This window comes from Pteronotus mesoamericanus, unplaced genomic scaffold, assembly GCF_021234165.1.
Source record: "Pteronotus mesoamericanus isolate MK-2021 breed Mesoamerican mustached bat unplaced genomic scaffold, CSHL_Meso_final contig_24, whole genome shotgun sequence".
In the NCBI taxonomy this organism is placed as follows: Eukaryota; Metazoa; Chordata; class Mammalia; order Chiroptera; family Mormoopidae; genus Pteronotus; species Pteronotus mesoamericanus.
The window spans coordinates 368,391-396,199 of NW_026555100.1; the positions used below are offsets into that span (position 1 = coordinate 368,391).

The 27,809-nt window shown below is 55.0% G+C and overlaps 1 protein-coding gene across 5 annotated transcripts in view; it reads right to left on the reverse strand.

The window, feature by feature from the left end:
- The window catches only part of ZMIZ1 (zinc finger MIZ-type containing 1), a 227,242-nt gene that overhangs the window by 23,175 nt on the left and 176,258 nt on the right, over window positions 1–27,809 (reverse strand). For all 5 annotated transcript variants that reach the window (XM_054572487.1, XM_054572489.1, XM_054572490.1 and 2 more), the window contains 4 exons: window positions 12,225–12,369; window positions 2,806–2,920; window positions 1,569–1,786; window positions 405–603 (listed from right to left, as the gene is read on the reverse strand). In XM_054572487.1, the coding sequence (XP_054428462.1) occupies window positions 405–603; window positions 1,569–1,786; window positions 2,806–2,920; window positions 12,225–12,369 (677 nt within the window). The remainder of the gene's footprint in view (window positions 1–404; window positions 604–1,568; window positions 1,787–2,805; window positions 2,921–12,224; window positions 12,370–27,809) is intronic.

The following is a 27,809-nucleotide window of genomic DNA, read 5'->3' on the forward strand; positions in this document are numbered from 1 at the left end:
AGGACCTGGGTGGAATTCACAGACTAGGTGAACATTGGCCTTCAGAGGCCACCCAGTGGACAGGCTGGAGACAGGCTATTTTACACACTGAGACTCTCTTCACTGCGTAGGGGCCCAGAGAGCAATATGGAACCTCTTTGCTCGTATGCAGACACACGCGAGCCTCCGACCCACGCAGAATAAACACAAGCACCCAAACCCCCCACGCACTATACCCAACCACAGACGCATCCGCATCCCAACACACGACCTCCATGTGCTTCCAAGACCCAAATGTACCCTGAAACCACCAGCTTCCTCAGCAAACACAGCCCCACAGGTATCAACACCTCAACTCTGATTCCTGGGGGGCTGTCTGCTAGGCTGGCTGGGCGAGGCTGGACCAGGACTAGAGGGGCCCTTACCGGTCCATATTGGTTTATATCCTTATTCTGTGTCTCCTGCAAGGCTGCCACAGTAGCAGTGGCTGTGGCCGTGGCCGTGGCTGCCGCTGCTGCCACTGCGGCTGCTGCGGCGGCGGCCGCCGGCTGACTGAAGTCAGCAGGCGGCCTGGTGTGCGGAGGGATGCCCATGCTTGCAGGGGCATTAGGACCCCCAGGGTAACTGCGAGGGAGAGAAGGGAAGAGTTAGATATGGCCTGGGCTGGGAGGGAGAGGATGGGGCAGTTCCAGGCCCTCCTGCCCTTAGCTCACAGATGGGGAGGTATCTAGACTCAGAGCCCAGAGGGGACAAGGGCCTTCAGCAGGTTGGCAGCCATTCATGCCACTTGGCGACCACTAAGCTGCTGTGTTCCTGGGGGCCTGGCTTGGTGCCTGTTGGTGCTCAGTCTCATGTGCATTAAATCACTGCACCTTGGCCGCCCTGCTCAGCCCATTTTCTGGAGGAGGACTCAGAATCTCAGAGCTGGACGGCAGGCTGGGGATGCAGCTTCAGGTGCAGACGGCCCCTATGTTTAACCACATACGTCACCGACACCCGGCAGGACTGCGGTCAGCTCTGGGAGCTGGGAAAGGGTGAGGCCAAGGAGGTGATCTTGGACAGAGCAGGGCAGCAAGAGGAAGAATGGGGCGCCTCTGCCCCATCCATGTCTCTGGAGCGCCTTCCTGAGTTCTTTGACCTTCCTTCCTTCCTCTTGAACTGGGGGTTCTCAGCCTCTGGACAGCTCAGCCTCTACAACCAGCAAGACAGGGCTGATCTCCCTGCACCCCAACTATAGATGCTCTTGAACTCCCCTGATCCAGCTCTTTCAGTGTGTTCCAACTTATAAAGACACGAGGAGGAGAAGAATCATTTTGAGGAATGAGATCTTTCTGTCCCCATGGGCCTGACAACTGTCACAATGCCACCCAGCTGCTGCAGTGTCAGGGAGCAGTGGCCCCAGGCATTGGGAATATGTCCCTTTAACTGATGGGACAGCTGAGGATGACAGAAGTGCCAGGATTTGCCCACACTTTGCAGGCCAGGAAGCACGGCACTGGGATTTAAATCAGACTCTTCTGCTGGAGGGAGGGGAAGGCCAGGGCTGTCCACCGATTCTGAAGGACATTGTCCTGACCGGCCCTGCTCACCTGGCCCCAAAGCCCCCACTGCCGGGGTAGTTGGGCCGGCCGTACATGCCCTGCTGGATGTAGGGCTGTGCAGGGCCAGCCTTGGCTGAGAACTGCTGCTGCTGCCCAGCAAACTGGGGGGAGTTGAGGCCGGGGTTGCTGGTGGTCATGCCCGACGCCATGGGGTTGCCGCCTGGATTCATGGGGTTGTTGGCATTGGCCATAGGGTTCCCGAGGACCTGTGGGCAGAAACAGTGGTTGTCACCCAAGCAGGTAACCCCAGGTGACATGCAGAGGAAAAAGGAGAAATGGAGGGGGGGCATGGAGAAAATGAAGAACAGGGAGGGCAACAAAGGAAAAGCAGAGAACAAAGGGGGACATTTATTGTTCCCAGAGTGCACATATGATTAGAGGGGGTAACCCAGCCCAAAAGCAGCCCGCACAAAAGAGGAGAACCTCAGCCAGAGTGCCTGGGCCTGTACCAGGTGGCCGGTGGGAAAACACTGGGCCTCTAGACCTTCTACCCTGCAGAGGGGCCTGGATGCCTAGAGGGTTGGCCATATGAGGCCCTGGGTAGCTGCTCTGTGAGGGCAAAGAGACGCCCAACTTGACAGCAATGGAGGGCAACAGAATCCTGGCTGAGGGGTCCCTGAGGCCCAAGACCTCAGGTAAGTCCCGTGTTTCCCTCCAGGGCAGCAACCAGCCCTGAGCCTGCCTCATGGCAAACGGCAAAGACCGAAGGTGGAGTGGGGGGAGGAAGGCAGGCAGAGAGGAAGGAGTGGAGGAAAGAGGAAGGCACGGGAGAGTGGGAGGCAGGGTTGGCTAGGGGTTTGTCACAAGTTTAGGCTCAACATTTTGCTGAAATGTAACCCAGGTCATCCAGGTTCAAAGACCGCAGACACTGGAGCCCTGAGTCATTAACACCCAGGAAGCTCTTCCGTTTATTTCAACGAAGTAAACATGGGTTAGGGAAGAACCCCTTGCTGTCTGTCTATGAGATGAAAGCTGTTCCCCCAGAAAGACCCTGGGACAGGGCAGGGCCCGGGGGCCTGCTGCTGACCTCCAAGGGAGGAGTGGGCTCATCCTGGGTGAAGGTGTGTCCGCAGCTCGGTTTGCCCTCAACACTGGTCTTTCCAGCTGGGCAAAGCCTGGGATAGCAAGGAGGACTACTGGCATGGCACGGTGACCCAAGGGCCCCAGGGTTCGAGGGATGGTGCCCCCTGGAGGGGCTATGGCTGGGGGCAGGACAGGTTCTTACCTGGCTCTGGGATGTGTTGGTTACTCCCCAAACTGTGGTGACCACGGAGAGGGAGCCGGGAGGCTGGTTGGTATTCTGCTGCCACGGGACAGGGTCATAGGGGAATGACCCATCACTGCAAAGGGAGACAAAGGGGGCGGTCCTCAGGGGCTACAGACACTGACTCGGGCAGAGGAGTGCTCCTTCACCCCACCGTGCTCTGTGGCTCCCAGCCAAGCCTAGGCAGCTGTATCCGCAGGGCCTGGCATGGTGTCTGGTGTAGCGCAGGTGCCCCTTGAAAGATGACAGACTGTGCAAGGGTGACCACCTCTCCTCCCCACCGCTGTCACTGAAGAGGTGCCACCCCCATGGCTGCCTGTCTCACCGTAGCCTAAAGTCCACAGGCCACACTACAGAGGAGGAAGAAGAGAGACCCGCCAGCACCATCTAAGCTCCTCCTTCAGCCATGCTCTGGCTCTAAGTGGCTCTCTGGAAAGAGCTCTTCCCCCAACAACAGCTTCCCCTCGGAACTTCCCAGCCCCTTCTCAGAAAAGGTTGGAAGGTCCCCAGTCTGAGTGTTGGCTCTTCCCCCTTCCTCCCTCACGGTGGATGGGCTGCCCAGCCCGGTTGATTAAGCCTTTGGAAGGAGCTTCCTTCTGTCGCTCTTTCTTTCCAACTCCAGATCACAGGTACAGGCCTACCTGCTCCCACCCCAGTTTCTTATGCACACCCCCGCAGAGCTGAGTTCCCTCCAGCACCTAAGATGCTGGGCACAATCAGAGATTTTCTACTGCTCCAGTGTTAGAAGACGAAGTCCTAACTGACACTGCAGAATGATTTACCCTGATCCCATCCCACCCTGCTTCTCACCTTGGCTCCCACCTTTCCCAGAGCACCCTCAGCTCTTCTCCCACCTTCCCAGTCACCTCGCTAGGCCCAGCAGTACCCACTTTGTTTGGTGACATCTCCTGAGGAACCCCCAAACATCAGAAGCCAGGACTTAACTTTAGGCCCTGCCCTACACAAAGTACGAGTAAGTGCTCCATAATGGCTTCCCATTGGTTGCAATGGTGCAGGTGGAGAGAGAGCCGGGGAGAGGACCAGGGCACAGCTCCAGAGAGAGGGGCTGGTGGGGTCCCAGGCCCTTGGAATGCCAGGCTGGGGCTGCCTCATCCCTCAGACAATCCTGCATTTGCACGGCACCTTGCACGGACAGAAAACTCCAGGCACAGCCACAAAAAAGCAGAACGCACACATATGTGGTCCCACCTCGGCCCGTGGCATTCTGATGGGGTGAGGTCTGCTGGGCAGCACTGCTGGGAACTTGGGGGAGGGTCTCTGGAGCAGGGCGGTGTGTCAGGAAAGCATCTCATGCCTGTCTGGCTTGTGCCTTCATTACAGTAAGTCAGCAGAAGGCAAAGACCTTCACTCACCATGGTCGAGCAGCCAGGCCAGGCCCGCGAGGCCAGGAACACTGGGAGCGAAAGTGCTGGGAGCCGGCCCAGATGTCAGCACTGCCAGGGGGAGGTCCTGGCCTGCACTACAGGCATGGAGGGTGCTGGGGGCCGGGGTCTTGCTCCTGCTCCTTGCCGGGTGGAGCCCTCGGCAGTGTGGGTAGAGGCAGGTGGGCACCCGGCAGAGGCGGTCAGACTGGAGGGCAGGACTGTGTCACTGTGTGCCATGCTTGCTCTTCCTTTGTCTGGATTCTCTCCCTGCCTGGCCAGTCCCTGGCTGCCTTCTCATCTCTACTCAATAGTCACCTCGCTGGAGGGGCCTGTCCCGACCTCCTGGTATAAAAGCAACCACACTCCATTTACTTTTCCTCTTATCCTGGCCTTTTTTGGTACCCTGGATACAAGTCCCGGTCCTAATTGCATTCAGTCTCCTCATCCGTAAAAATGGGCATAAAAATAGCTCCCTCCCCCTCCCCCATCACCACCCACTCAGTGTTTTCAAGATGCTGGTCATGAAACATGAGCAGGTCATGACATCAAACTGGCATAAGGGGAAAAAAGAGGGAATAAAACAAAGCAATCAAGTGTGATCACTTAGTAAGGATGAATATCATCCTTGAACTTATGTCTTGATCTCATCTATGAGTAAACGTGCTCCCTGGGTCATGGTGTAATATGCCTATTTACTGTGGGTCAAGCAGGTCTGAACAACATAGGCCTTGGCAGCCAGCGTACGCCTGATGTGACTCGAAGAGGGGAATGCAGATGAAAAGGCTTTCTGAACTGGAAACGTGACACAGACTTTAGCGTTACTCATGACTTCGGGGGGAAAGCAGCAGGCCGAGAATTGGGGTAGGGGAGCTGTTCTCAGGGAACCCAGCCCTCCAGCCTGCTCCTTGTTGGCCAGGTATGATATGGGTCATTGGAAAGGGGTGAGGACCAGGGGCACAGGCCAGAGGTGACAGGCAGCTCTCAGTGTATCTGGGGGTGCTGAATGGGGAACATGGGCAGGGTGGAGAAGCACAGGAAAGTAAGCAATGCGCCTGCTTCTCAGTGCAGCTGGGCTGGAAGAACCTTTGTTCTCCCAGGGAGGTCACCAGGGACTGGGGACACTGCCTTGTCCCAGGGCCAGCACACTAGAGTCTCAAAGGGAGGCCCTGTAGGTTACAGTTTTAAGCAACAAAGAGGAGACCCTTGGACACCCTCTTTCATGTGAGGCCTTCATCCGAGGTGTAGCTGGATTGAACTCAGGACCCTCAGCAACTGCATAGAGCACAAGCCTGAGTCTGTCCTCTCTCCCCAGAACTCCTGCTCCACAAGGTCCCTCATCAACCCTGCAGGCTGACGTCTGCCTTTGACACCTAGCAGGTTCAGGAAGTAGAGCCTCCTGGGAGTCCCCAGAGCCCTGTAGAGCCCCTTCTGAGTCCCTGAGGGCCAGCAGCTGCTGCCTTACCACCTCTGGCGGGGAGGCCCCAGCTCACCAGGATACTTCACAGGCCCACAAACAAGCTCCAACTGCCTGCCACTCCGTGGGTGGGCCCTGTGGGCGGAAACCGGCTCCTTCCTGTTTCGCCCCCCTTCTACCCCAAACTCTGTGAGAAGCAAACTTAACCCGTGTTCCCAAACTGGGCATTCTGCCGTCTGGCTGGTAGGCTCACCCCACAGCCCAGACACACACGAGTGTGCAAGCATGTGTAGGGTGGGCATGTGTGTGTGCATACAATGCGCCCTGCTGGCGTGCTGCTGTGCACCCCTGGGGGAAGAGGCGGGCACACTTACATAGGGGTGGTCTCGGGGACGCGCTCGCCTCCACTCACACCTGCTGTAGAAGCAGAAGTGGCAGCCGCACCAACAGGGCTGTGACTCATCTCCTGGGGAGACAGCTCCTGCTGTCACAGTGAAGGCTCTCGCCCCCACAGGCGCGGCAGTCAGCCCTGCCAACGCCATTGCCCAGACTCAGACGTCACCACTGGGGGACTGCCCAGCTCCCTGTGCCCAAGGATCAGGACAAGCCAGGTTTCTGGGCCCTACCAGGGTGAGAGGGGGCCCAGTGTGATGAAGAGAAAACCTAGAGACTTCTGTGCGTGGGGTGGAGGGAGGGAGCGGGTGTCCTGAGGCCCCTTCCCTCTTCTGGCAAGTACTATTTAACCAGCAGGCATGCTCAGCCCAGGTCAGAGGTCCCTGCATTTCAGAGCTGCCCACTGGGAACGACTTCCCCGCTCTTGTCCATACCCGGCTGCAGTTCAGAGGGAGGCCAGAGCCCCCGGGATCTGAGAATCTCACTCTTAGTAATCCTGGCCAGCTCTGTACATCCTCTCCAGGAGGACCCAGCCTCACGCCACAGGCTACCCCAGCCCCACGCCACAGGCTGCCCCAGCCCCAGTCCCAGTCCTGTCCAGCGAGAACTGCCTCAAGAACCCTGTTTTACCTATAGAGGCACCTGTGCTGGAAGCAGCTTGGAATCTCAGCGATGTTCTCCTGCCAAGTGCCCTCTGACACAGGGGCAGCTAGCTGCTTTCCCATCTCTGTGCGTCTTTTCAGCCTGGGATGCTTCATCCCCATCCCTGAAAAATGCCACGCATCCTTTTGAGGATCCTCCTCAGAAGGCCACTTTCTCCAGGAAGCCCTTGCCATGCCCAATGGCCTGAAGCCCACTTGTTCCTCATGTTTCTGGGGTCTGAGTAAGCCGTCCTTCCTCCTTCCTCCTGCCCAATAGCCCAGAGTTCTCAGGCCCCCTGTGCCTGGCAAGATGTCCTCACACACCTACAGGATTCAGGAGCCTTTGTTAATCAAAGTGCCAGTGGGAAAGAGCACCTCAGAGGGCTGTCTGAGAATGAACGAATGTGTCCATACAGTAATTCTGATTGCCGGCCACCTCCAGTGTCCTTGTGACCACAGGGGCCCCGTGCCCAGGGAGTGGAGGTCCTGCCTTCCAGAGACAGGGACGGAGGGAAGCAGACAAAGCCATCCGTACAATGGGGTAACAGATGACAATAGCCCCTCTCAGAGGTTGTCATGAGGATTAAGCAAGCTTACATGTGTAAGGCAAAATGACCATGTCCGGCAAAGCTTGGGCACCCTAAGACTGTTGGCTGCTGCTCTTGTTGCCCTTGCTATGATTTACTGAGTAGCTTCTAGACACAAGGAACAATGTGAAGTGATTTTCACTTAAGAACTCATTTAATCCCTTTAAGTGGGCTCCACAGAAGTATTTCTCAGGAGCTGAGGCTCCCTGGGTCCTAGAGCTCATCAAGGGCCAGGTTGCCAACGGGGCTGCCCACGTCCCACCATCTCCAGGACGTTGGATGCAGCAGGTGGAGCTGCTCTATACAAAGATGGCTACAATGCAAGGAAGCCATACTGCAAAGATGACCAAAAACAGGTACAGTGTCTTGGGGAAGTCATCTTTGGGGAGCCACGCAGCACAAAGTGACAGAGTAAAGTTTGGCCCCAAAGTCTGGCTGCAGAGAAAACCTAAATAGTGTCCCAGGGAAAAAAACACTTTATACATCGAATCATTAGATTTGGCCTTAACTCAGTGTACTGGCAAATATTCAGGGACTCCGATTTAACATTTCTGAGGGTTACATTCAAATGGCAAGACAGTGCTTACATATCTGGGCTCTGAACTTAAGACTCTTTGGGGAGTCTTGGCTCTGCTACTGGTGATTTCTATGGTCTGGGACATTACTTAAGTCATTCTCAACTTCCTCATCTGTAAAGTAGGGCTAACTCTCTCTTAGTGTGAAACATATAAATACAGGTAAAGTTAAGCACAGGGCCTAGCAGACAGCCCGCGTTCGACAGTACTTACACTTTTCTCTCCATTTCTCCAGCGTCAATGCCGCGTAAATGCCTGTACTTATTTGATGATACAATGAAGGTACTTAGAAGTTTTGCAAATGTGCTATCAATGTGAGGGGGTGTTATTATCATTTCTAACTGTTGAAAATATCTTCCAAGCCTCTGAGGTTTTCTTCAGTGCTTGTCCTCCTGTTTGTATCTAGTGAACTCCTATCTATACGTCAAAGCCCAGCCTGGATATTCTCTTTTGTGACTCTCCTCAACAGAACCAAGGAAATTTTCCTCACCTCCCTTAGCACATTAAGAGCTCTTCACACTGCAGTTAGAGTAGATGGTTTACACATCTGTTTGCCAGTTCCATGGACAGTGACCGGTGTTTGCTAAATGTGGGAAAATGTGTCAAGCCCAGGAAGAGGGAGGGATGACTCTTGGTTCCTGGGTACCTCCTGTGGCAGTGTCTACAGACGTTTAAGGAAGAAAGAGGAGGAGGGCTGAGTTATTTCTTCCCTTGCACTTCTAACAGCCACTTTATTTGGGAGAAATAACGAATTCCGATTAAGGGCATCATCAGACCCTAATGAATTTCCCTGATCCAGCTATATTGGTTCCGTCTCTGTGCAATGCTGTAGTGTTACCTCTAATGAAACACAAGGCAGTGAGGAGTCGGAGCTCCCACCCTCTTTAATTTAGGGGAACCATTAGCAGCGCTCTCCATCATCACAATTACTGGGGCCTGTTTCCTCTCTTCCCTGCGGTGAAACTTGAGAGAGGAACTTGCGCAGCTAACTGCATATTAGAGGGCTCTAAATTTTTTCACTAGGAAAGAGGAAAGGAAAAGATCCTTGCATCTTGGCAATCTGGAACTGATGGATCAGGATTTATGGGTCCTTCAATCCCCCTCTCATTGTTTTTTTGTTTTAAATTTTCTGGGGGCAAGAAAAAGGGCTGATTACAAACTGAGGTTTGGGTACAGCTGTGCAAAGAGCTAAACATGATAGTGGTGTGCTGTACCAAGGGGAAGAGATGGGGGTTCAGTTCTGACTGACCCCTTCTTGTGTTAGCTGACAACGAATGACCACAAGAGAGTCAGATGTCACCAGGCTGAGGCTGGGAGATCTACGACTAGTCCACGGGCTTCCTGTGTGCCAGGCTTGGGGACAACCATTAAGCCCTGCACAGCTGTTTTTCCCCTTATACAGATGAGGAAACTGAGGCACAAAAAAGTTATGGAACTGCTCCAAAGTCACCCGGCTAGAAGATGGCAGAGCTGAGACCCGACGCCTGCAGCGGGGCTCTCGGGCCTGTGCCCCGACCTGCCGCAGCGGGAGCACCAGCGCCCTGCCTGGGAGCCTCTCCTCTGGGGGTCATACACCCCTCACCTGGAGAAGGGTGCCGCCTGCCAGCCTCAGAGTCTTCCCCAGCAATTTCAAGCTTTGATTGTAATCAAATTAAGAGTGTAAACAAGATTTATTAGGCTTTTAATTACCTTTGCAGCACCAATTTGCATATGGACAATGTGCTAATAGTAACTGGCTTTCTTAACCACTCATTAAAAGTCTGGTAGTGAAAGTCAGAAATATTTGTTGGTGTCAAGTCTGAGTCACTGCAGGGACTCTGGGAAGGGGTCTTGCTGCCTGGTTGAAGGCCTGAGCCCCTTTCTGCCCCAGGCTGGCCTCTCCAGGCTTCCCTCCTCCTGAGCAGGGCTGCGGACCCCTGGGGTGCACCCACCTATAGCTTCGTGGTCAGGACCAAACAGGGAGCGAATCCAAACGGTGCTCCACAGACCCTAAAGCCCTACCCAAGCACACAAGTACTCAGGATTCATCCTGTCCACCATCACCCTCAGGGATGCTTTGAGGCTGCAGTGGCCTGACCCTTTTCTGACACCTCCTCATGGTGCTGAGGACCACCTTGTGCTCAGTGGCTCGGGGTGGGGGTCATAGGTCTCACTTGGAGGCACAGGCCCCAACTCACAGCCTGGTGCTGCAGCACTGACCTCCATGACCTCTCTGACCTCCCAGGCCTGTAACTAGATGTGACTGCAATACCTGAGCTGCAGAAATCCAGCAGCCACAGGGTCCCGGCAAAACAGCCTGGGGCTTCAAGCTTCCAGGGATTCCTCACTCTCTCCTGTTTGCTTCTCCTCAGAGTCCCTAAATAGGACCTGAATCTTCAAACAGCCAGGCACCTCCCAGCACCAAACCCTGAATGTCCCAGGGTCTCCAAGCTCACCCCGGCACACCATCTCCTGAATGGGAAGGTGAAAGGAGCTTACCTCCTCCCAGTCCCTCAACAGCTGTGGAGGATGATCGTCAGAATAGTTTCTTATCTGTGAAAGTACAGTTGACTCCTGAATAACATGGGTTTGAACTGTGCAGGTCCATCTATACACAGATTTTTCAGCTGATCCACGCAGTTCAAACCAGCATTATTCAAGCTGTCCTCGGAGCAGCCTCCTGACAGTCAGTCTGGCCATCTTCTTCCTTCTGAACCTCGAGGCCTGCCTGTCAGCCAACCCTAACCCTGCTTCAATCTGCCAGTTCCCAATTTTGCCTCACTGAGTCCCATTTCCTCAATGAGCAGGTTTCAGCCCTTTAAGGACAGATACCCTTCATCTCTTTAACCCCAAGACGAACAGTCTCGTGCCTTTAGCTCAGCTCAGCAAAGACCTGGCAGAAGGCTGGCCACAGTCCAGATCCATGGTGCTCTGCAACCCAGGTGGCCATGGCCAAGCAGGTCTGAGGCAGGTCTCTCACAGGGCTGCACGGCCCTGGCCTGCTATCAGCAACATCTTTACTGAAATGAGTTGGAGGAGAGAAGGTTGGGAAGGATGAGAAACAGGATGATTCTGGCAGGACAAAGAGTTATGGGGCTAAGATATCACAAGACTAAATGCATGCAAAGCATGTAACTTGGGTTGCATTTAGCCACAGCCTGCACTCAGCGGCCTTCAGCAGTAGAGAAGGAGGCGACCTGAGGCCAGGAGCAAAGGGTGGAAGGAGGGCGGAGGCGTGTTTCGCTTCTCTAGAGCAGAGGCTCCTAACCATGGGTGATACCCCCACCCCCCAAATGTGTGAGAGCACTTTAGCAATGCCTGGGGGCCACTAGAAGACATCAAAGGCCCTAAAAAGTCCTGTACCTTGAAAAATTACCCCGCCCAAAATGCTAACAGTACCCCCCAGGAAACACCCACAGGAGTTGGGGCGGGGGGGCTGTTCTATAAGCTGGAGTTGTCCTAGGTCTGACGAAGGGCGTGATGAGGCAGTGACCCTGGGTGGAGGTGGTGGGCTGGCTGCTGTGCAGAGTGCCTCTGACTGAGGCAGGGAGCCACGTGTTGGGGCTATCCCGCCTCGGCAGGGCTCTGACCCCAGGAGCTCTGAGGTCCTCCGGTACTGAGAGCCAACAGCCTCTAGTTAGATTTATAAAGCGCAGCCCAGACCCCACTTGCAGGTGGTGTGACCCAGGTCTCCTGCTGTGAGCGCTGGGCTTCAGGTGGCTCGGTCAGGCTGGGTAATGAGCTGAGCTCTGACTGCAAATGCCCCTCCTGGTCATCAGTGGGGACAGCATGGGGAGAGCATCTCCATCTCAGAAAGGGACTGGCAAGATAATTAACTGGGGAACTTGCAGGTCCTGACTGTGTCCTCTTTCTGAGGCTGGTGCAGGGCAGACCGACCAGCTCCTCGGTGCCTGGTGGCCTCTGACAAGCCCATTCCTGCCTGGGACCCTGAGTTTCTGGTGGTCCAGCCTAACTCAGCTCTTGCCTGGTAGAGCCTGGACTGGCTCTGTCCCCATGCAGGGGTGGGACCAACAGCCCTGTGACCTTCCTGAGCCTTTTCCTGCCTCAAGACACTGCTCAGGAGAGAGGAAAGGTGCTGGGTTCAGGACCACTAACCTTCCACCAGAAGTCTAGATGTGAAGAAGAGACATCCCTCCCCCAGAGGGACAAAGCAGTCAGGCTGGGGGAGACCAGTGCTCCAATCTCTGTGTTTATGGCGGGGAGCGGGGTGGACACAGTACTCACGAGAATTTAAACAACTTGCATTTTAGGAAACTTGTACTTTCCTCACCCTGTTCTCCACCCGTGGGGTGTGTCTAAGGAGATCTGTGGCCTGCGGGGTGGCTGCCCAACAACCAACCACCCAAGAAGCACCTGGCCCAGCCCTGGGGACGTGGCCCGCTTACCTGTGCGACAGAGTGGGTTTCATGGAGCTCATGGAATTGAGGGGCGGCTGCATGGGGAGTTTCCCAGGGGCGTCGCTCTGGCGGCTCTTCTGATGCCGGAGCAGCAGCAGGCGGCCGAGCTCCTCACACCAGGAGGACAGCAGGGCTGCAAGGAAGGTGAGGATGATCAGCGGGCACCTCGGCCACCACAACCTGACACGCCCAGCCCCGTTGCTCACCCCCAGTGTTACCCATGCCGGCTTTGCTGCCCACCTTTGTGTGACACCTGAAGAGTCACTAAGCCTGCTCAGGAGGCTCCGTGGTCTCATCGGGCAAGTGGGACTAACACCCCCTGAAAAGCTGCTATTGCTGTAGGAGTAGGTCAGAGGAGGGCCCACCTTCATGGCAAAGAGGAGAATCAAGATGGTGGAGGCGACAGCAGAGAAGATGCTGAGGGGAGACGGGGTGCCAAACAAAGACCTCATGTGGGGCAAGCTTAGGAACTTCCAGCCGTCCCCAGACATCTCAGTGAAGTCTAACCCCAAGATTCTGGACAAGCAGCTTGACATGGCTTTTCCCCATAGGTGCAGCCAAAATCACAAGTTCGAAACAAAATCCAGAGCCTCCCCGGAGCCTGTGGACAATCCCAGGAGGGCCTGCAGGATTCTCCCTGAGGCTCCTCCCCACAAAGGGACTCACTGAGCACATGTGCACACGGCTCCTGGTCAGACGTGAGACTGGCCCTGCACTGCTGGGCACAACGCTGGAGAAGACACAGGACGTCAGGGCAGAGGGCTGCCCAGGGATGGCGTGGGAGCTAAGCTAGAATCTCCCAGGGGCGCCAAAGGCAGGAACACACAAGAACCCTCCACTTCCAGGCATAGAGAGGCCTTGAAAACCTAGAATTATCAAAGTGCTGGTAGGAAAGTGCAGATTTTCTTTAATCCTTCACTGCTCCAGTGTGGCCACCAGGGGCCAAAAGCATCCCCAAGGTCAGCATGTCTGGCCAGTCTTTCCAAAGTGCAAGAGGAAGCCAAGGTTTGGGCAGGGAGTGAGGAGTCAGGAAGGCTAGGCTGTCACCAGCTTGCTGTGTGACCCTGAGAGTTCACAGGCCCTCTCTGGGCCTCAGTTTGCTTGCAGGGGAGGAGGAGCAATGACTCTTGCCCTGATTTCCTCCCACGGCTATGGTGAGGGGCAGATGGGGGAACTGCTGAGACTGTGCAGAAGCTAAAAGGGGTGACCCACACCCCAGCGAATGCCTCACTCTTGCCATGAGTGCTTCAACCAGACTGACCTGATAGTTCTGGGACTGGTCAACCAGATCGGGTGGCCAGGAGCCTTTTAAACCCAGAACTGCTTCAGCCACTTGGCTGGACAGGAAGCCCACTGCCTCATTTCTAGGGTCTCCCATCTGAATGCTGTGCAACATGCTTCTGCATCCTTTTCTCGAATCTGCCCCGCACAATCCTAGATGCCAGCTGTTGTCCCCATTCTACAGATGAGAAGACTGAGGCTCAGGCAGGCGAAGACACTCACTCACAGTAACCAGAGAAGGTCACAGGGCCAGAGACACAGATGGTGCCCTTGCCCCACACGCTGGTGATAGAGCCTAATGCTGGACCTAAATGTGGGGGAGGAGATGAAACCACAGAAGGAAAAAACCGAGTAGCATGGTCTCCAGTCTCTCTGACTGAATCACAGGCCTCGTCTGAATCATACCCTTCACCACATTCAGCTGGCACTAGGGAAAGATGCCCAGATGCACAAGCAAAGGAGTGACTGGGCTGTGCTGCCATGTCAAACCACTGAGATCCTGAATAGGTCCCCCATCAGCAGTGCTGGAGACCCTCTGAGGCCCTGCCAGACTGTGCCCCTGCCTAGGCCCAGAAAAGCTCTGTCAGGAGTGAAGAGCAAGTGGAGCCCAGCATCTTGAGAAGCAGCGGGGTTTTCCTGCCCCTCACTGAGTGGGCAGGGGCCAGGAGGTGGGTTTTAGGTCCAGCAGAAGAACTCCATCCATCCAATTCTGCTGTGAGTTGCCTGGGAGAGATGCCCACATTTCATGTGCTGGCTGGGGGCCCAAGGGCAAGGGAAGGGCAGTGGTTCTTATGGGGAACAGGGTAGGATGGCAAGGGGTCCCACCAGGGCTGCTGGGTATATCTGCTCAGCTTGTGTGGTGCACAAAGATGCCTGACCAGAGTGGCACGTGTGGGCCAAAATCCAGCCTGTGCCCCCTCCCATGAGGGTCCCCGTTTCTCTCTCTAGGCTGGGGTACCAACAGGCAAGCTGTGTCTTAAAAGATGTGTCCTGCTCCTGAGTAGGGGGCTCACCTTGCCACCACTGCATAGGGAGTGTTGGAGGGAATCCCCCACCCTGGTGTGTGTCTGCCCAGAAACCGTGGCAAAACACCCCTAGAGTGGGCACCGAGCACACATCTGCTGCAGCTGGAGGGGGAAGCAGCCTATTCAAAGAGGTTGGAACAAACAGAAATGAATTTCTAGATTGCTCCATTCTTCTCCCAGGCCCCTAGTTACTGTTCCTTGTGCGGGGGGCACCGGGCATCTGGAAACTCATTTACACGCCAGGCACGAGGCGCTGGATCACAGCGACGGAGGGACTGCTCCGTTGCCAGCACAAAGGACTGCCACAGATGGTGCGCCCGCTGCCCGCACCATCCCCCCTCCCGCTCCTCCTGGGGGCCACGGCGCCATGCAGGAGGGATGGGGAGCACCAGGGGGCATTCAGAGCTTTCCTCCAATGTCACAGGCCACCCCCCTGCTTGGTCAAGGACTGCAGTCCTCTTCCTGTCACTACCGGAGTGTTTTTCCTTAAAGGGAATAAAATAAAGGGAGGCCGGTGGTGCAGCCAGGCCTAGGATGCTGTAAGCAGATGGGATGTGTGTCCCAGGCAGCCAGTGCACAGCACAGATGCCAGGACAGCCACGTTTCTACATCTAGAAGGGGCAGGATGAGAAGCAAGGCCACACCGCCCTCGGCCCCTAGGCCTGAGCACAGAGGCCACGCGCGCAGACACGGCGGGAGGATGCATGGCAGACGGACCCGGCGCGCGCTGTCATCACGGCTTAAACCAACACAGGCTGTTCTGAGGCAAATGCAAGTTAATGACAACATGTGGGAATTGGCAGCCAGAAAGGGAGTCTGGGGCACTGTCAAGAACCAGAAGGACCAACAGACAGATAGAAGCAGGTAGGGGATTACAGAAGCACAGAAAGACAGCCCAGCGGGGAGTGTGTCTGTGTGTGCCCAGATCGGGCTATCTGTACACGGCGGAGCTGAGTGTGCTTGCTTTGATGAAGTAGGTCCTGCCTGCACACCTCTCTGGTTCTGTGCGTCTCTGCTCTGGGCACTCCGTGGGGCGGGGCATGAAAAAGGAGCACTGAGTACAGGCTCTGGGACAGTGGAGGAGTACGAGGCATGAAGAGTTCCGGGATGCGGTGGGAGGCACGGGCAGGCCTGGAATGGCGAGCACAGAGCTCACCCAGCCATGGGAAGAATTTCAGGGAGACACCAGCCATCCTGAGCTGTGCAGGCAGGGTCAGGAGTAGCCCTCCTACTGCCTGTTGAGCCACTGAGGCCACCCTTCACCTCATCCTGTGGGCACCACTCACCCTGACAGTCTGGGTTCTACCACTTAGGACTATGTGACCTCAGGCAAATTACAGAATCTCTCTGGGCTTCAGTCTCTTGATCTGTTAAATGGGTATAATATGAATGCTCACTCCGTAGGATCACTCTGATGTTCGACTGACACCAACACCCACAAAGTGCTGAAAACAGTGTCTAGTGTAGTAAGCGTGGAGTCCTTGAAAGCACTGTGTGTGGTCTCTGGAGAGCAGAGGGCACATGTGCAAATGCCTGTTCTCTGCAGGCAGTAAAGCACCTCAGGAGTAGGCGGAAGCCATCCCAGGCCCCTCCAGAGGCGTCAAGGAAGCACTGATGGGCCCCGGTGCCATCACCCTGGAGAGGGCAGAGGAGGGGACAACAGAGGGCAGGCCGTGGGGAGCAGGGGCTGAGCCCTGGCCCTGGAGCCCCATAGACAGGGCTTAGAAGTTGTGTCCTGCCTCTGGCTCTGAGGTTTCACACAGGCTGCTGCTTCACCATTTTGAGCTCCCATTTCCCCTTCTGTGAAATGGGCTTAACAGAAGCCACCTCAGTGAGTAGACCTGAGCTATATGTGACTGTTGCCAATCAACAGCAGAGGCATCCAAGAAAGGGAGGGACCAAAGGACCCTGTAACCCACAGCAGCCCCAGAAAAGCAGCCCCTGAATCCCATGCCTACCACTGCACCAACTAACACCAGGAAAGCTGGTGAGGCATTGACTCCGGAACTACCTGCAAGACCAGATCTCAGTTCTGTCTCTACCACGCATGTGACACCTTCAGCAACTCATCTAACTTTCCTGTGCCGCAGGTTCCTCATCCCTAAAATGGGGCAGTGGCAATTCTAGTCCACACTCATAGCTGTAAGGATGAGCCGAAGTACCCTGATGAAGCGCAGGAACAGCACCAGGCAACCTAGTGGGTGCTATATGCGTGTTTGTCAAAATGACCATCAGTGTTACTGACCTTGTTGGTAGACAAGTGACCACCAGGGGCCTTGGCATCTCTGTGCACTCTGACCACATAGCCCAGCACAGAGACAAATGAACTGGGTAGGTGTGCAGTTCTGAAATTCACCGGGTGGGGAGGGGCTGAGCGTGTGTAAGACCCAGGCCCCTGAGCAGATGACTAGGACCATCTGCTCCCTCAGCTAGAGGCTTTGCAGAGCTGCCCCTTCGGAGCCACCAAGATGAGCAGCAACGGGCAGAGTGAGGACCACTCTGTAGCACTATGAATGGGGGTGGGGTGGGGCAGGTTCCTTAGGATCCAGAACAGGCCCAGGCATCTCCCTCAGCACCATGTAGAGCCCTGGTCGTTAGCAGCCAAATTCCGGAAGGCCATGTCCACAGGGGAAGCAGCAGTTCTGAGGGGTCAGTGGGAGAGGGGACTCCAGCTAAGGAGAAGGCACGGTGGGCTGACCTCTCATGTTCTGCCCTGGCCTGCCACAAGGGACGCCACAAGGGACACTGGGGTTTCCATTCCAGACCAGCCATGAACTTAACCAAGGTCATTTGCCAGCAGCACGTGTCTTACAGTAGATGCTGTGTCATGGTGTGATGTGTACTAGAGGTACACCAAATAGTGGTGGGAATGACAAAGGGGGTGGGGCATCGTCTATTAAGGGGATCCAGAAGACGTGTCTAGGGGTCCCTGCACCAGATGTCACTGCTAAGGCACCATGAACTCCTCTGGAAAAGAAATGGAAAGGAATGCTGGGTCTGAGAATTACAGGGGTGCGGGACACAGGTGGGAGGGAAGGCATCAAGGGGGAGCCAAGTTCTGACACTTGCTCCCCAGGATCTTTCTGGCTACTCCTCCCTGCAGCCAGCAGCCACCACAGTGTCCTTTAAGGACAAGAAAATCAATCAAACAAACAAACAAACAAACAAAGAAGAACAGATGTAAGAGTGAGGGCAGGTCTGCAATGGAGCCCTGTGGTGACTTAGACCTGGCCTGTCCCAGACTGACCTTCCTTGGGGATAGTGACCGGCCCTGCATTTGCCTCTGTACCTGCAGCTTCTGGCGGAGCAAGGACGCAGGACAGGGCTGACCAGACGGAGGGCACCAGGGCACCATCTTATCTGAGAGGCAGTGGAAGGAAGAGCCTGCATTCCGGACGTGGGGACTGCCTGGGCTCCAGGTAGGGTGGACCTGCCTTTTCCAGACCAGCCTTTTGCCCAGCAGACAATGAGCAGATGGGGGGCAGAGGGGAGGCAGAGGCTGGGGTCTGAAAGCTGGAGCATCAAAGGGGCAGATGAGCTTGCGGGCACATATGAGAGGCTGCCCCTCCCCGCCTGGACTCAGGCTTGAAAAGGGGCCAGAAACTAGAGGCAGCCAATGTGGCCACAGGAAAAATAGGCAGTTTTCCCTGGGGAGGGGAGCAGGGGGATGTTTAGAGAGTGGTCTGGAATGCTCATTCCCAGCAAGGCCTGGGCAGCAGGAAGGGATGGGAGCAGCAGCAGGCCATCTAGGAGGAGGGTATAAAAACCTGGATGCAAGGGCCCAACGGGAGAATCATCAAACGTGCTGCAGCCGGGGAAGCCTCTCGCAAATGAAACAAAAGCATATTACGTATCAAAGAGCATCTCAGCTGCTAAAAGGCTGTTGGAGAACAGAGGAACTCAGAGTGTGACTGTGTGACAGAGTGACAGGGAGGGAGGGAGGAGGGCCTTCTGAGACCCAGGGATGGACAGGACTCCTGGGTGCCCAGGAGGCGGCCTGCCAGGCCGTGCCCTCTCAAGCCGTGCCTCGGGGCTTGAGGGGAGGGGGAGGGGAGAGGAGAGTGGGGCAGAGAGGTGGAAAGAGGTCCTGGGAGCATGCAAGTGGGGTTCACTGTCAATGAAAAATACTAAACAATACAGCTCAAATGTTTCCATACCATCCGCTTACTAAATCCATACAAGACCCCCCCCGACGTGGCAGCAGAGCATGGCGGTCCCATTTCCCAGGGGGAAGTCTGACCCGGGCAGCTGGAGGGCCTCGCCTTTGGAGTCAGGATGACAGAACCAGGCATGCACGCTGGGCGCCTCCCCGCCCCCTCCCCTCGACACAGGGGCTTGTGCCCATATCCACTTTATTCCCCAGGAGCACCGCAAGCCACCTTAGGCAGACATTGCTCTACTGCCTTGCCCCGCCCCACCCTCAGAGCATCACGGCCGGACTGTCTCTGCAGTCTGTCCCTTCTGCTTCTTTCCTGTTCCAATCACCTTCTACGGCTATGCCTGTTCTCCCTTGAATTATGACAAGCGTGTCCTATCATTTATCTCAGTCTCCTAACCCGCCTCCCAGCAATCCACACTTGCAAGACAGCCAGAGGAATTCTTCCACCAATGCATTCTGATCACCTCTTCCCAACTGTGTCCCCAGAGGCTGTACAGGTGGACAATAGGTGCTTAGCGGCTACCTGGAGGAAAGCTGTGATGTTCTATAGTGAAAGCAGGAGCCCTGAGAGCCACGATGGGATTTGAGGGGTTCGCTTGTGCATGCCAGTACCCAGCACAATGTTTGCATAGGCTATGCAGCCAACACCTGGCTAAGGGACTGAAATGAATCAGATAACCCAATAAGCAAAGGACAGGAGAGTCAGACAGACACTGAGCATACTGTGTCTGAGACCCGGACTATCAGGGTAATACCTGCGATCTGCTGCTGTGACATTTAAACCTGCCAGCAGCTCCCCATTCCTTGGGGACAAGGACCCAGCCTCAGGAAGATTAGCCATGAAGGAAATCCTATCACAGATGTATACAGAGATCGGTGCTGTTATCAAATGAATTCTACAACCAAGTCACACATAACGTCTGTTTTGTGACATGCACAGCCATGGGCGAGCCACACCAAAATGGGGAATGAAAGGTAAGCAGCTGACAGAAACAACAACATCAAGTTCATACACGTGGGAGGCCAGCTGCAGCCCTGGGTCTCCTCTGTTCACGGACTGGCACTGGTGTTCATGTTAATGGTGTCTGCCCATGGGGAAGGCAGAGGGTCTTTCCCACAGCGTCTCACCCAGGGCTCCTGGGAGACACCACTGTTTCTCCTTGCTGCCTCACCTTTCAGGCCACATCCTCCTACCCCCTGATTTTCCTCTTTCATGTCCCAAACATGGAGTCCTAGGACCGCTTCCCAGGGAAGCTTGGGGCTCAGGACCCTGGGGACTCCTGCCTATGCCTGAGGAAGGGGATTCCAGACTCTAGGGTCCAAGAGGAAAGGTGAGGGTCCAAGAGGGGAGGGCGAAGAGGAAGGACATGGGGGTTTGAGATGACATAGGCCTGGGATAGTCTCTTCATTTCATACATAAAAAGTGAGGAAACAACAGGCAGAACCTCTGCTTTCAGGCCTGGTGTGAGAAGTCCCAAGATCAAGGAAGGGCCCAAAGGAAGCTTTGAACCACATGCAGGAGATTGCTAATTTTGTGCCAAAGAGTCTCAACATGGAAGCTATCAAATGCTGACTACCTTCTGCCTCTAGAACACAGACTCTGGAGCCAGGATGTCTGGGTTCAAATCCCAGCTCAACCACTTTGCAGCTGTGTGACCATGGGTGAGTTAATTAACCTCTCTGTGCTTTGGTTTTCCCTTCTGTAAAATGGGGATAATAAATATTACCTACCTCCTAGTCATGGGGATTAAATAAGCTAATACACATAATATGCTAGTTCAATGCCTGATACATAGGAAAGATTGTATAAAAATAAATTGTTATTTTGTTGTTGTTATTGAGCACATATTCCTTTAGGATTAAGAAGCTTCTCTGTCTCCTGTCTACACGCTGTTGCTCAAATAAAATACAATTTCTTTCACCCAGCTCCAAGAGGATCACAGTGCTTACATTCCTTGGGCCCAGCCTTGTACCACCTCCTCTATATTGGGCAGGCAGTGCCGCTCCCCAGCACCCAGCTGCACGCATACTCAATGTTTTCCCTGCCAGACACTGCACTGAATGACCCCCACGCCCCCACAAAACTGAGCTCTGATAGCTGCTAACCCGACTTAAGCTCCTAGGCGATGCAGTGCAGGTGGCTGGTCTGGGCCAACTCCTCCTCCTCAGCGTGGGCCCTGGGGTGGACTCTGCAGACTGGGCCAACAGAGTGGCTACTAGCAAGTGGCAGGTCACTGAGAGGTCTGGTCCCTCCTTAGCCTGCATCCCTTGTCCAGCAGGAAGTGGGACTGGGACCGGAGCCAAGGGCAGGATTCTGCTCTCACCCCTATGTTCACAGCAGGAATGGGTGATGTGGACCTCCCCCCGACCCCCCGCCAGAACAGAGCTATCTTCATAACTACTACTTGGCGGGTCCTCTGTAGGCCCACCTCAGCTGGATTTCCCTCAGGAATGGAAAAAGGGTCCCCTCTCTGACAGTTCTCTTGGGTCATCTCCTCCCAGGAGGAAACAGCACAGGATGCGCATGACCACGGAGGGGCGGGCACCAAGGGCGATGACCTGGAGCCTTTGGGCCAGGGACAACAGCTGCTGGGCCTCAGGAAACCAGGTATCTGTCCTATCCCGACCACTGACCCAGGGGGCAGCCTGGGGCCACATGTGCATAGTGGGTGGCACCTCCCACTAAGGACAGTGAGGACCCAATGGGATCATAAGGGCACACAGACAGCCCTTTAGTTTGCCCAGCTGTCTGGCGCCCTCTGCTTCAGTGGAGCCCCACAAACGCCCAGGGACAGGCAGGCTAAGGATGAGGTTGTTTGCGTTTTACGAAGCAGAAATTGAAGCCCAAAAAGGGGTGACTCACCCACAGTCACACCACAGGACAGAGGCTCTGCCACTGGTCCACGATGGTTTCCTTTCACCCCCACAAACCTGTGATGTCACAGATCTGAGAGCAGGCACAAGCCCAAGAAGACGGCTCTGCACCTTCCACCCACCTTCCACTCCCACGATTAGGCACCATCCCAGCTTCTTGTTCCAGTTTGCTACTAACTTCCTGTGGGACTCCGGGCAACTTCCTCCTCTCTCTTGGGGCTGTATGTAAAAGAGGGGGTAGGTGCTGGGTTCTCTAAAGTCTGATGGCCCGTGACTCAGCCCTGGCCTTACAGTGGGGTCAGGTCTCCTGGAGCTGAGGCCAGCCTCAACCCCTGCTCAATCCTGCAGATGCTGTGGGCTGAGCTGCCCACCTTCACACCTGGCCTGGGCTCCCCACCACTACCACCAGGTGTGGGCTATAGATGGAAGGGGCTCCAGAGATCTCGCCTTGCCCAGATGCCCTTTTGACTAAGGCTGTGAGCTCACAGTGAGGAGTGCTCAGGTCTGAGAGCTGGTGTGTGCAGGACCCAGGATGGTGGGGACTGCCGAGGAGTTAGGACTTGCCCCTGGTTACAGGAAATGTTTTTTCTGGAGGGTGGTAGGTTGGACTTGGGGACCCCGACAGCTGACGGAGATGTTTTCCTTGGGGGGAATCTTGCTCTGCTGCAAAATGGCCATATCATTGCACTACCTGCAGCATGCTGTCCTGAGTTTCAACTGCTTCTAATTGTTCCAGATTGTTCCCACACTCTGCTCCCTGCTCTGTCATCTCCCATCACTGTGCAGGAAACAAAGTCAAGACAAGGAGGAATTTTCTACTGGCCCTTTGGCTGTGAGTGACCCTGTCCCTCTCCTGCCTGTCCCTGACCGCTCGCTGCACAGGCTCAGGACCACATGTGCAGGGAAGACCAACTAGGCTGATGGTGAGGCTGGCCCACAGTGTACCTGGAGCTCATGGCCCACTCTGCTCTGCTGGGCCCTACCTGCTTCCCAATGGTTGGCAGGTCCTGCCATCTCTGGTCCTGAGGTCCAGCCCAGGCCAAGAGGGCCTCTGGGCTGCTCCCCTACTCCTGGAATACTAGTACATTCCCACCCCCTCTCCCCCAGAGAAGCCCAAGTTGGCAGGAGCTGGGAGTCTCAAGGCGTGTGAATTCACCCTGGGAACTGAACTCTGGGGACCTCAGAGCTGGCAGGGCTGATTCCCAAACCGGTTTGGCTGTCCCTCACCCAGGGGAGGCTGGGCCTGCTGGGCAGGCTACTCAGGCTCAAGAAGAGAAGTCAGTTGGGCTGAGCCTGCCCGTGAGCTTTAGGAAAATCCCAGCCTGGAAAATTCCCTGCCCACCACACACCACCACCGGAACCTTCAGGTTCAATGTAAAAACACCCAAAACAAATTCCACGTGGGCAATTTCATCAGAAAGAGATGCTCCTTTCCTCTCGTAGCTTGCCCCGGTCCTTTAGCCAGAGATGGTCTTGAGCCAGGTCTTGCCCAAAGTGTTGCTGTCCTGGGAGACCTGATGACAGGGAGCTGCCACTGAGTGCTATGTCCCCTTGAGGGAGTGGCTCACACACCCTCTGCTCCTGGACTCTCACAAGTCACCCAGTGGCGGGGGTATCACAGCCCCGATTTTAGAGATGAGGGGTGAGCGCAGAGAAGCTTCGGCAAGCTGCAAGAACCTGCTGCAAGCTCAGGTGTGCCCTGAGCCAGGTTCCCCTGCCCACATCTGAGCTTGCAGCAGGCCAGGACCAAGGCAGGTTTTTTTCATCATACCCTGGGGTATCTGCAGGCAGGCAGTGGGGTACAAGTGGGGATCTAGGCTACCTCGTTGAAAATTATGTAGCGTTAATAGCAAAGCAAGTGTCCTGGAGAGGGGCTGGGGGCACTGAGCCACCCCAAAAGACTGAGGCCAGGAGGCCTCAGTGTACCCACCCCGCCATGTTCTGAGAGGATGTGGATTCCATCAGGACAAGTCCCTTTGGCTGCCCAAGAGTCGACCAGACTATCCATAGGGGAAGGGGATAGTAGTGCTGAGAGCTATGAGTCTCCCCATCGCCAACTCACTTCAAGGCAGCACCTGTGCCACTAGAGGAGCGGCCAGAGGCCCAGGGCAGCAAGGGTGCTTTCCCAAGACCTCGGACACAGACGCGGACACAGACACGCTCCCAGCGCCCTCGCAAGACGAGACCTGAGCCACACCTGCCCTGCCTCTGCAGGCCTGGAGCCGGCCCCCAGGAACCACGGGGCTCCATGCCCTTCATTCCAGCAGGCGCCACCTGAAGAACCTATTTTCCATTCTGTACATATAGTTTCTCTTGGGGGCTAAACACCACTGCCCATACTTGCTCTCAGGGAGCCGGAGGGGTAAGGAGGGGCTGCGGGAATCAATCCCTTCCCTGGGTAATTGACTTTTCTGAGGTTTCCCAGCTGGGCGCTTGCTGTTTGGGCCTGTCGTCCTGCTCTCAGCATAAGAGGTCAGAGTGAGGCCAGTTTCTTCCCAGGGTCATCGAGACCCCACAGTCTAGAGACACCACGGCCATTCACCCTCGTGGAAGGCAAGAGGGCCGGAGTCTGAGTGCTGAGAGGCCTTGCCGAGCGCTCTCTCCATTCTCTCTGGCGCCCGTGTCCAACCCCACGCCCTAGGCTCTTCCCTTGGAAGCCGGGAGCCAGCGACAAACACTGGACTCTCAAATGGTGGTTTGCTTCCACCTAGTCTGGGCTAGTGAGGCCAGCATAGAGACCTCCCTGGGGTCTTGGACCTGGAACCAAGACCAGGCACCTTTGTTTCTATAGAGGAACCGCCCGAAAAACTTCTCAGCCCTAGAGCGACTGAAGGGATGTGTGCTGCGGTGACAGAAGCAGGAGAGGTTTGGCGCGGGCAGCACTTCGTCAGGTGACCCTTGACTACTGAGAGTTGGCTTCAGGCCACTGCTCATTGAGAAAGAGCCTATTCAGGAACAACCTGCTGACTGAACCCCCAGCTCTCCTGCCTCCCACCGTGTGCACCCCTCACACTACCCCTCCTTCCTTCCCCTGGCTGAGTGACCTGGTTAACCTCTAAGAATCTCAGGCTCCTGGTACAAGAAACACAGTGATTCCTTCCTCCCCACCGCAGGCTTGTGAGGGTGAGTGAGGCCTGAGGCACAGGCAGCTGGCTTAGCGGTGGCGGCAGGGCTCCCCCTCCAGCTGCAGTCACTCTGGACACTAGGCAGGTGTTTTAGTTCAGCGGCACATGACCTGGTCCCTTGGACACATTCAGTGACAGATTCAGGTGCTCCTTCCTGACCCTGCACTGCGGGAGATGACAACTTCCAGTGGGTTTTCTACCCAAAACCATGTGGCAGGGTTTTCCTCTCTTGTTCGTTTATCCAGCAAGAGCAGTGGAGCCCCTGCACATTTCCTGTTTCCAAGTAACCCTGAGTGTGAATGCCTGAAGGGGCCCTGGAAGCCACCCATGCCCGGCTGTTCCGACTTCTCCAGGTGCCCAGCAGGGGTTGGCAGTGGATAACCCAGCTGCCTGAAACACCAGACTGGCCTTCATTCATCCCACTGAGCTCTCCTAGGATACAGAGATCCTGTGCATTTTCAAGAGGACTTATCATTCTTTTTATTTTTCATTTTGTTTATTTTGACCAACTCTTTTAGCACACTATACACTTGTTTAAGCTATGCATAGGTAGGCACCATGCAAAGAAAACCTGACATAGAGACTGAATTTATAGAACACTTGCAGAGGAGTGGGGGCAGGAAACAAGAGCAGAGCTTTCTCTTTGCAGAAGCTCCTTTATGTGATGAAATGATTCTCTGTGAGGTTTCTTTAAATATCCAGCTGCCTTGTTGCAATGAAAATAAGAATCATTTATAAGAATTCCATTTCCATCTAGTGCTTCGTGGCTGCACCTGTTACTCAGAGTGTAACACACCTGGGGGACGCATGGGCGAGTCTGGGTCCTGGATGGTGAGGTCCCAGGGCAGGACTGAACCACTTCGGTGTCTAGGCCAGGGGTTCCCAATTTTACCTGTGCATTAGAATCACCTGGAAGCTTGTTAAAATACAGTGCTGTGCCTCACACTCAGTAGGGTGTCTGATTCAGTGGGCCTGGGACTGGGCCTAATACTTTACATTCCTCACCAGTTCCCAGGTGATGCTGGTGCTGCTGGTCTGGAGCCCCCACTTTGAGAATCACTGGTCTAGAAGGATAGATGAGCTCCGTGGTGGGAGGGGGTGGTGAAGAAAAGGGTGGGGAGGAACCACTCTTCCCTCTCCCCTTCTGGGTTCAGAATACACACAAGCTCTCAGGCCAGGAGAACCGTGTGCTTGGCAGATGGTCCAAACACTGCTGCTCACCTCCCCTCCTCTCTGCATTCAAGGCCCTGGAGGTGTGACCCTGGGCTCTCTTCCTGGTCCTGGTACAAGAGAAAGAACATTGGATAGGGAATCAGAAGTGGGTGTGCCTGGCTTTTATCTACTAACCGTGAACTGTGAGGTCTTGGGCAAGACCCAGGCAGCTGTGTGCATCTGTGTTTCTCCACCTGCAGGTAAAGCTATCTCACCTAATTGCTCTAAAGGTGCAGTGGGGCAATCTTGACAGTGGCTATTACAGATGCAGACCTTGATTCAGGTCAGGCACTGTTCTGAGCACTTTCTATGCATCGTGTCATTCAAGCCTACATTTGTGAGGTCACTGCTGTTCTCTCCCTGTGAAATTCTCAGCTCCACCACTTGCTTGTGTCTCAGCTGTGTGGCCCTGCACCCTCTCTGTCTTGGGGTCAGCCTCTCGGCGCCAAAGGGCTGACTTAGGTCCTGCAGGGCTCACTCAGCATGCCGAGGCTCTCAGGAAGCAGTCCCGGGGCAGCTATCATCGCAGGGGTGGGGGGAAGGACAGCAGCCTGGGCCTTCTGCAGTTCAGGCTAACTCCCCATTTTTCTTCTGGAGCAGCTGGGGGAGGAGCATCATTTGTTTAGGTCTCTGCAGTGTTTAATCACCACAAAGCTCTCCCACCCGTCTCCCCACTTCAATGCCTGCTCCCTCCCTGCAGCAAACAGCTCTCTGCCTTCTGCCTCTGATGGAGGCAACGAAAAATTAACACAGCACCCAGACAGAAGGAAACACTGGGCAGGGAGGGTGGTCAGAGCCAGATGACCAGCTGGCCCCAGCCCAGCAGGAACCAGTTGGGCAGCCTGGAACCTGAGGGGGCCTGGTTGGTCACACAACTGACCACCTGGCAGTGCCACAGGGTTTTGGATGGCTGTCAGCCTGGGGGTCCATAGCAAATCTGACTGCTTCTAGAGCCTGGGCCTTCCTGGGCTCTTGGGCCCTTGGAGGGGAATGTGAAGTGAGGCAAAAACTTGACACATGCCTCTTCTGGGTTCCTTTTCCTGACACTCCTGTGGAGTAGATATCACTACCCTCATTTCACAGGAGGAAACTGGTGCTCAGAGAGGTTAAGGAACCTACCCAAAGACCACCAGCCAAAAACAATAGGCAGAGTGGGATCTACTTATTTTTATTTAATAAAATTACTTTTTATTTATATACACAACACATAAATCCATTTTCCTTAGAAAACTAACAATTTTAGATAGAGACCAGAAGAAGGATTAAGACCTGCTTTTTCCATTACATCTAATGGTTCCACCTCACTGTACATTTCACTACCCTCCCTCCTTAACTTTTAAATGTTATTTTGAAGAAGTAACGTGCGAACGTGATTAAAAACATATAGAACCAGAAAAAAAGTGTGTACTGAAAAACAGTCCCCCCATCCCAGTCTTGTGGCTCAGCCCTCCTCACAGGGAAATCACGCTGGTGGCTTCAGCTTCTCCTTCCAGAGTTATTCTGTTTACATATCTCATGGCCTTTGCAAAGTCTGCCTAGAAGGTCCTTGCCCTGGACGCCCAAGAGGCTTACCCCTCCCGGGCTTGTCCTTACTCTTTACTCAGCAAGGGCTTCCCTGGCGTTTCCAGTTTATGGATTGCAACACCTCCCCTGCCACCTCACTCCCTTTATTTCCCTCCCCTGCTTTAATCGTTCTCCATAGCACTTATTACTTTCCACTTTTTATCCTAGTTATCATCTGACGCCCCACTCCCTGCACTGGAGCAAAAGCTCTCCCAGGGCAAGGGTTTCCTTGTGCTGCATTTACTGCCACATCCTCAGTGCCTAGATCAATGCCTGACAGGCAGATCCCACCCCGAGACAAAGGGTGGCATGTTATACATGCTGTTCTCTGCCT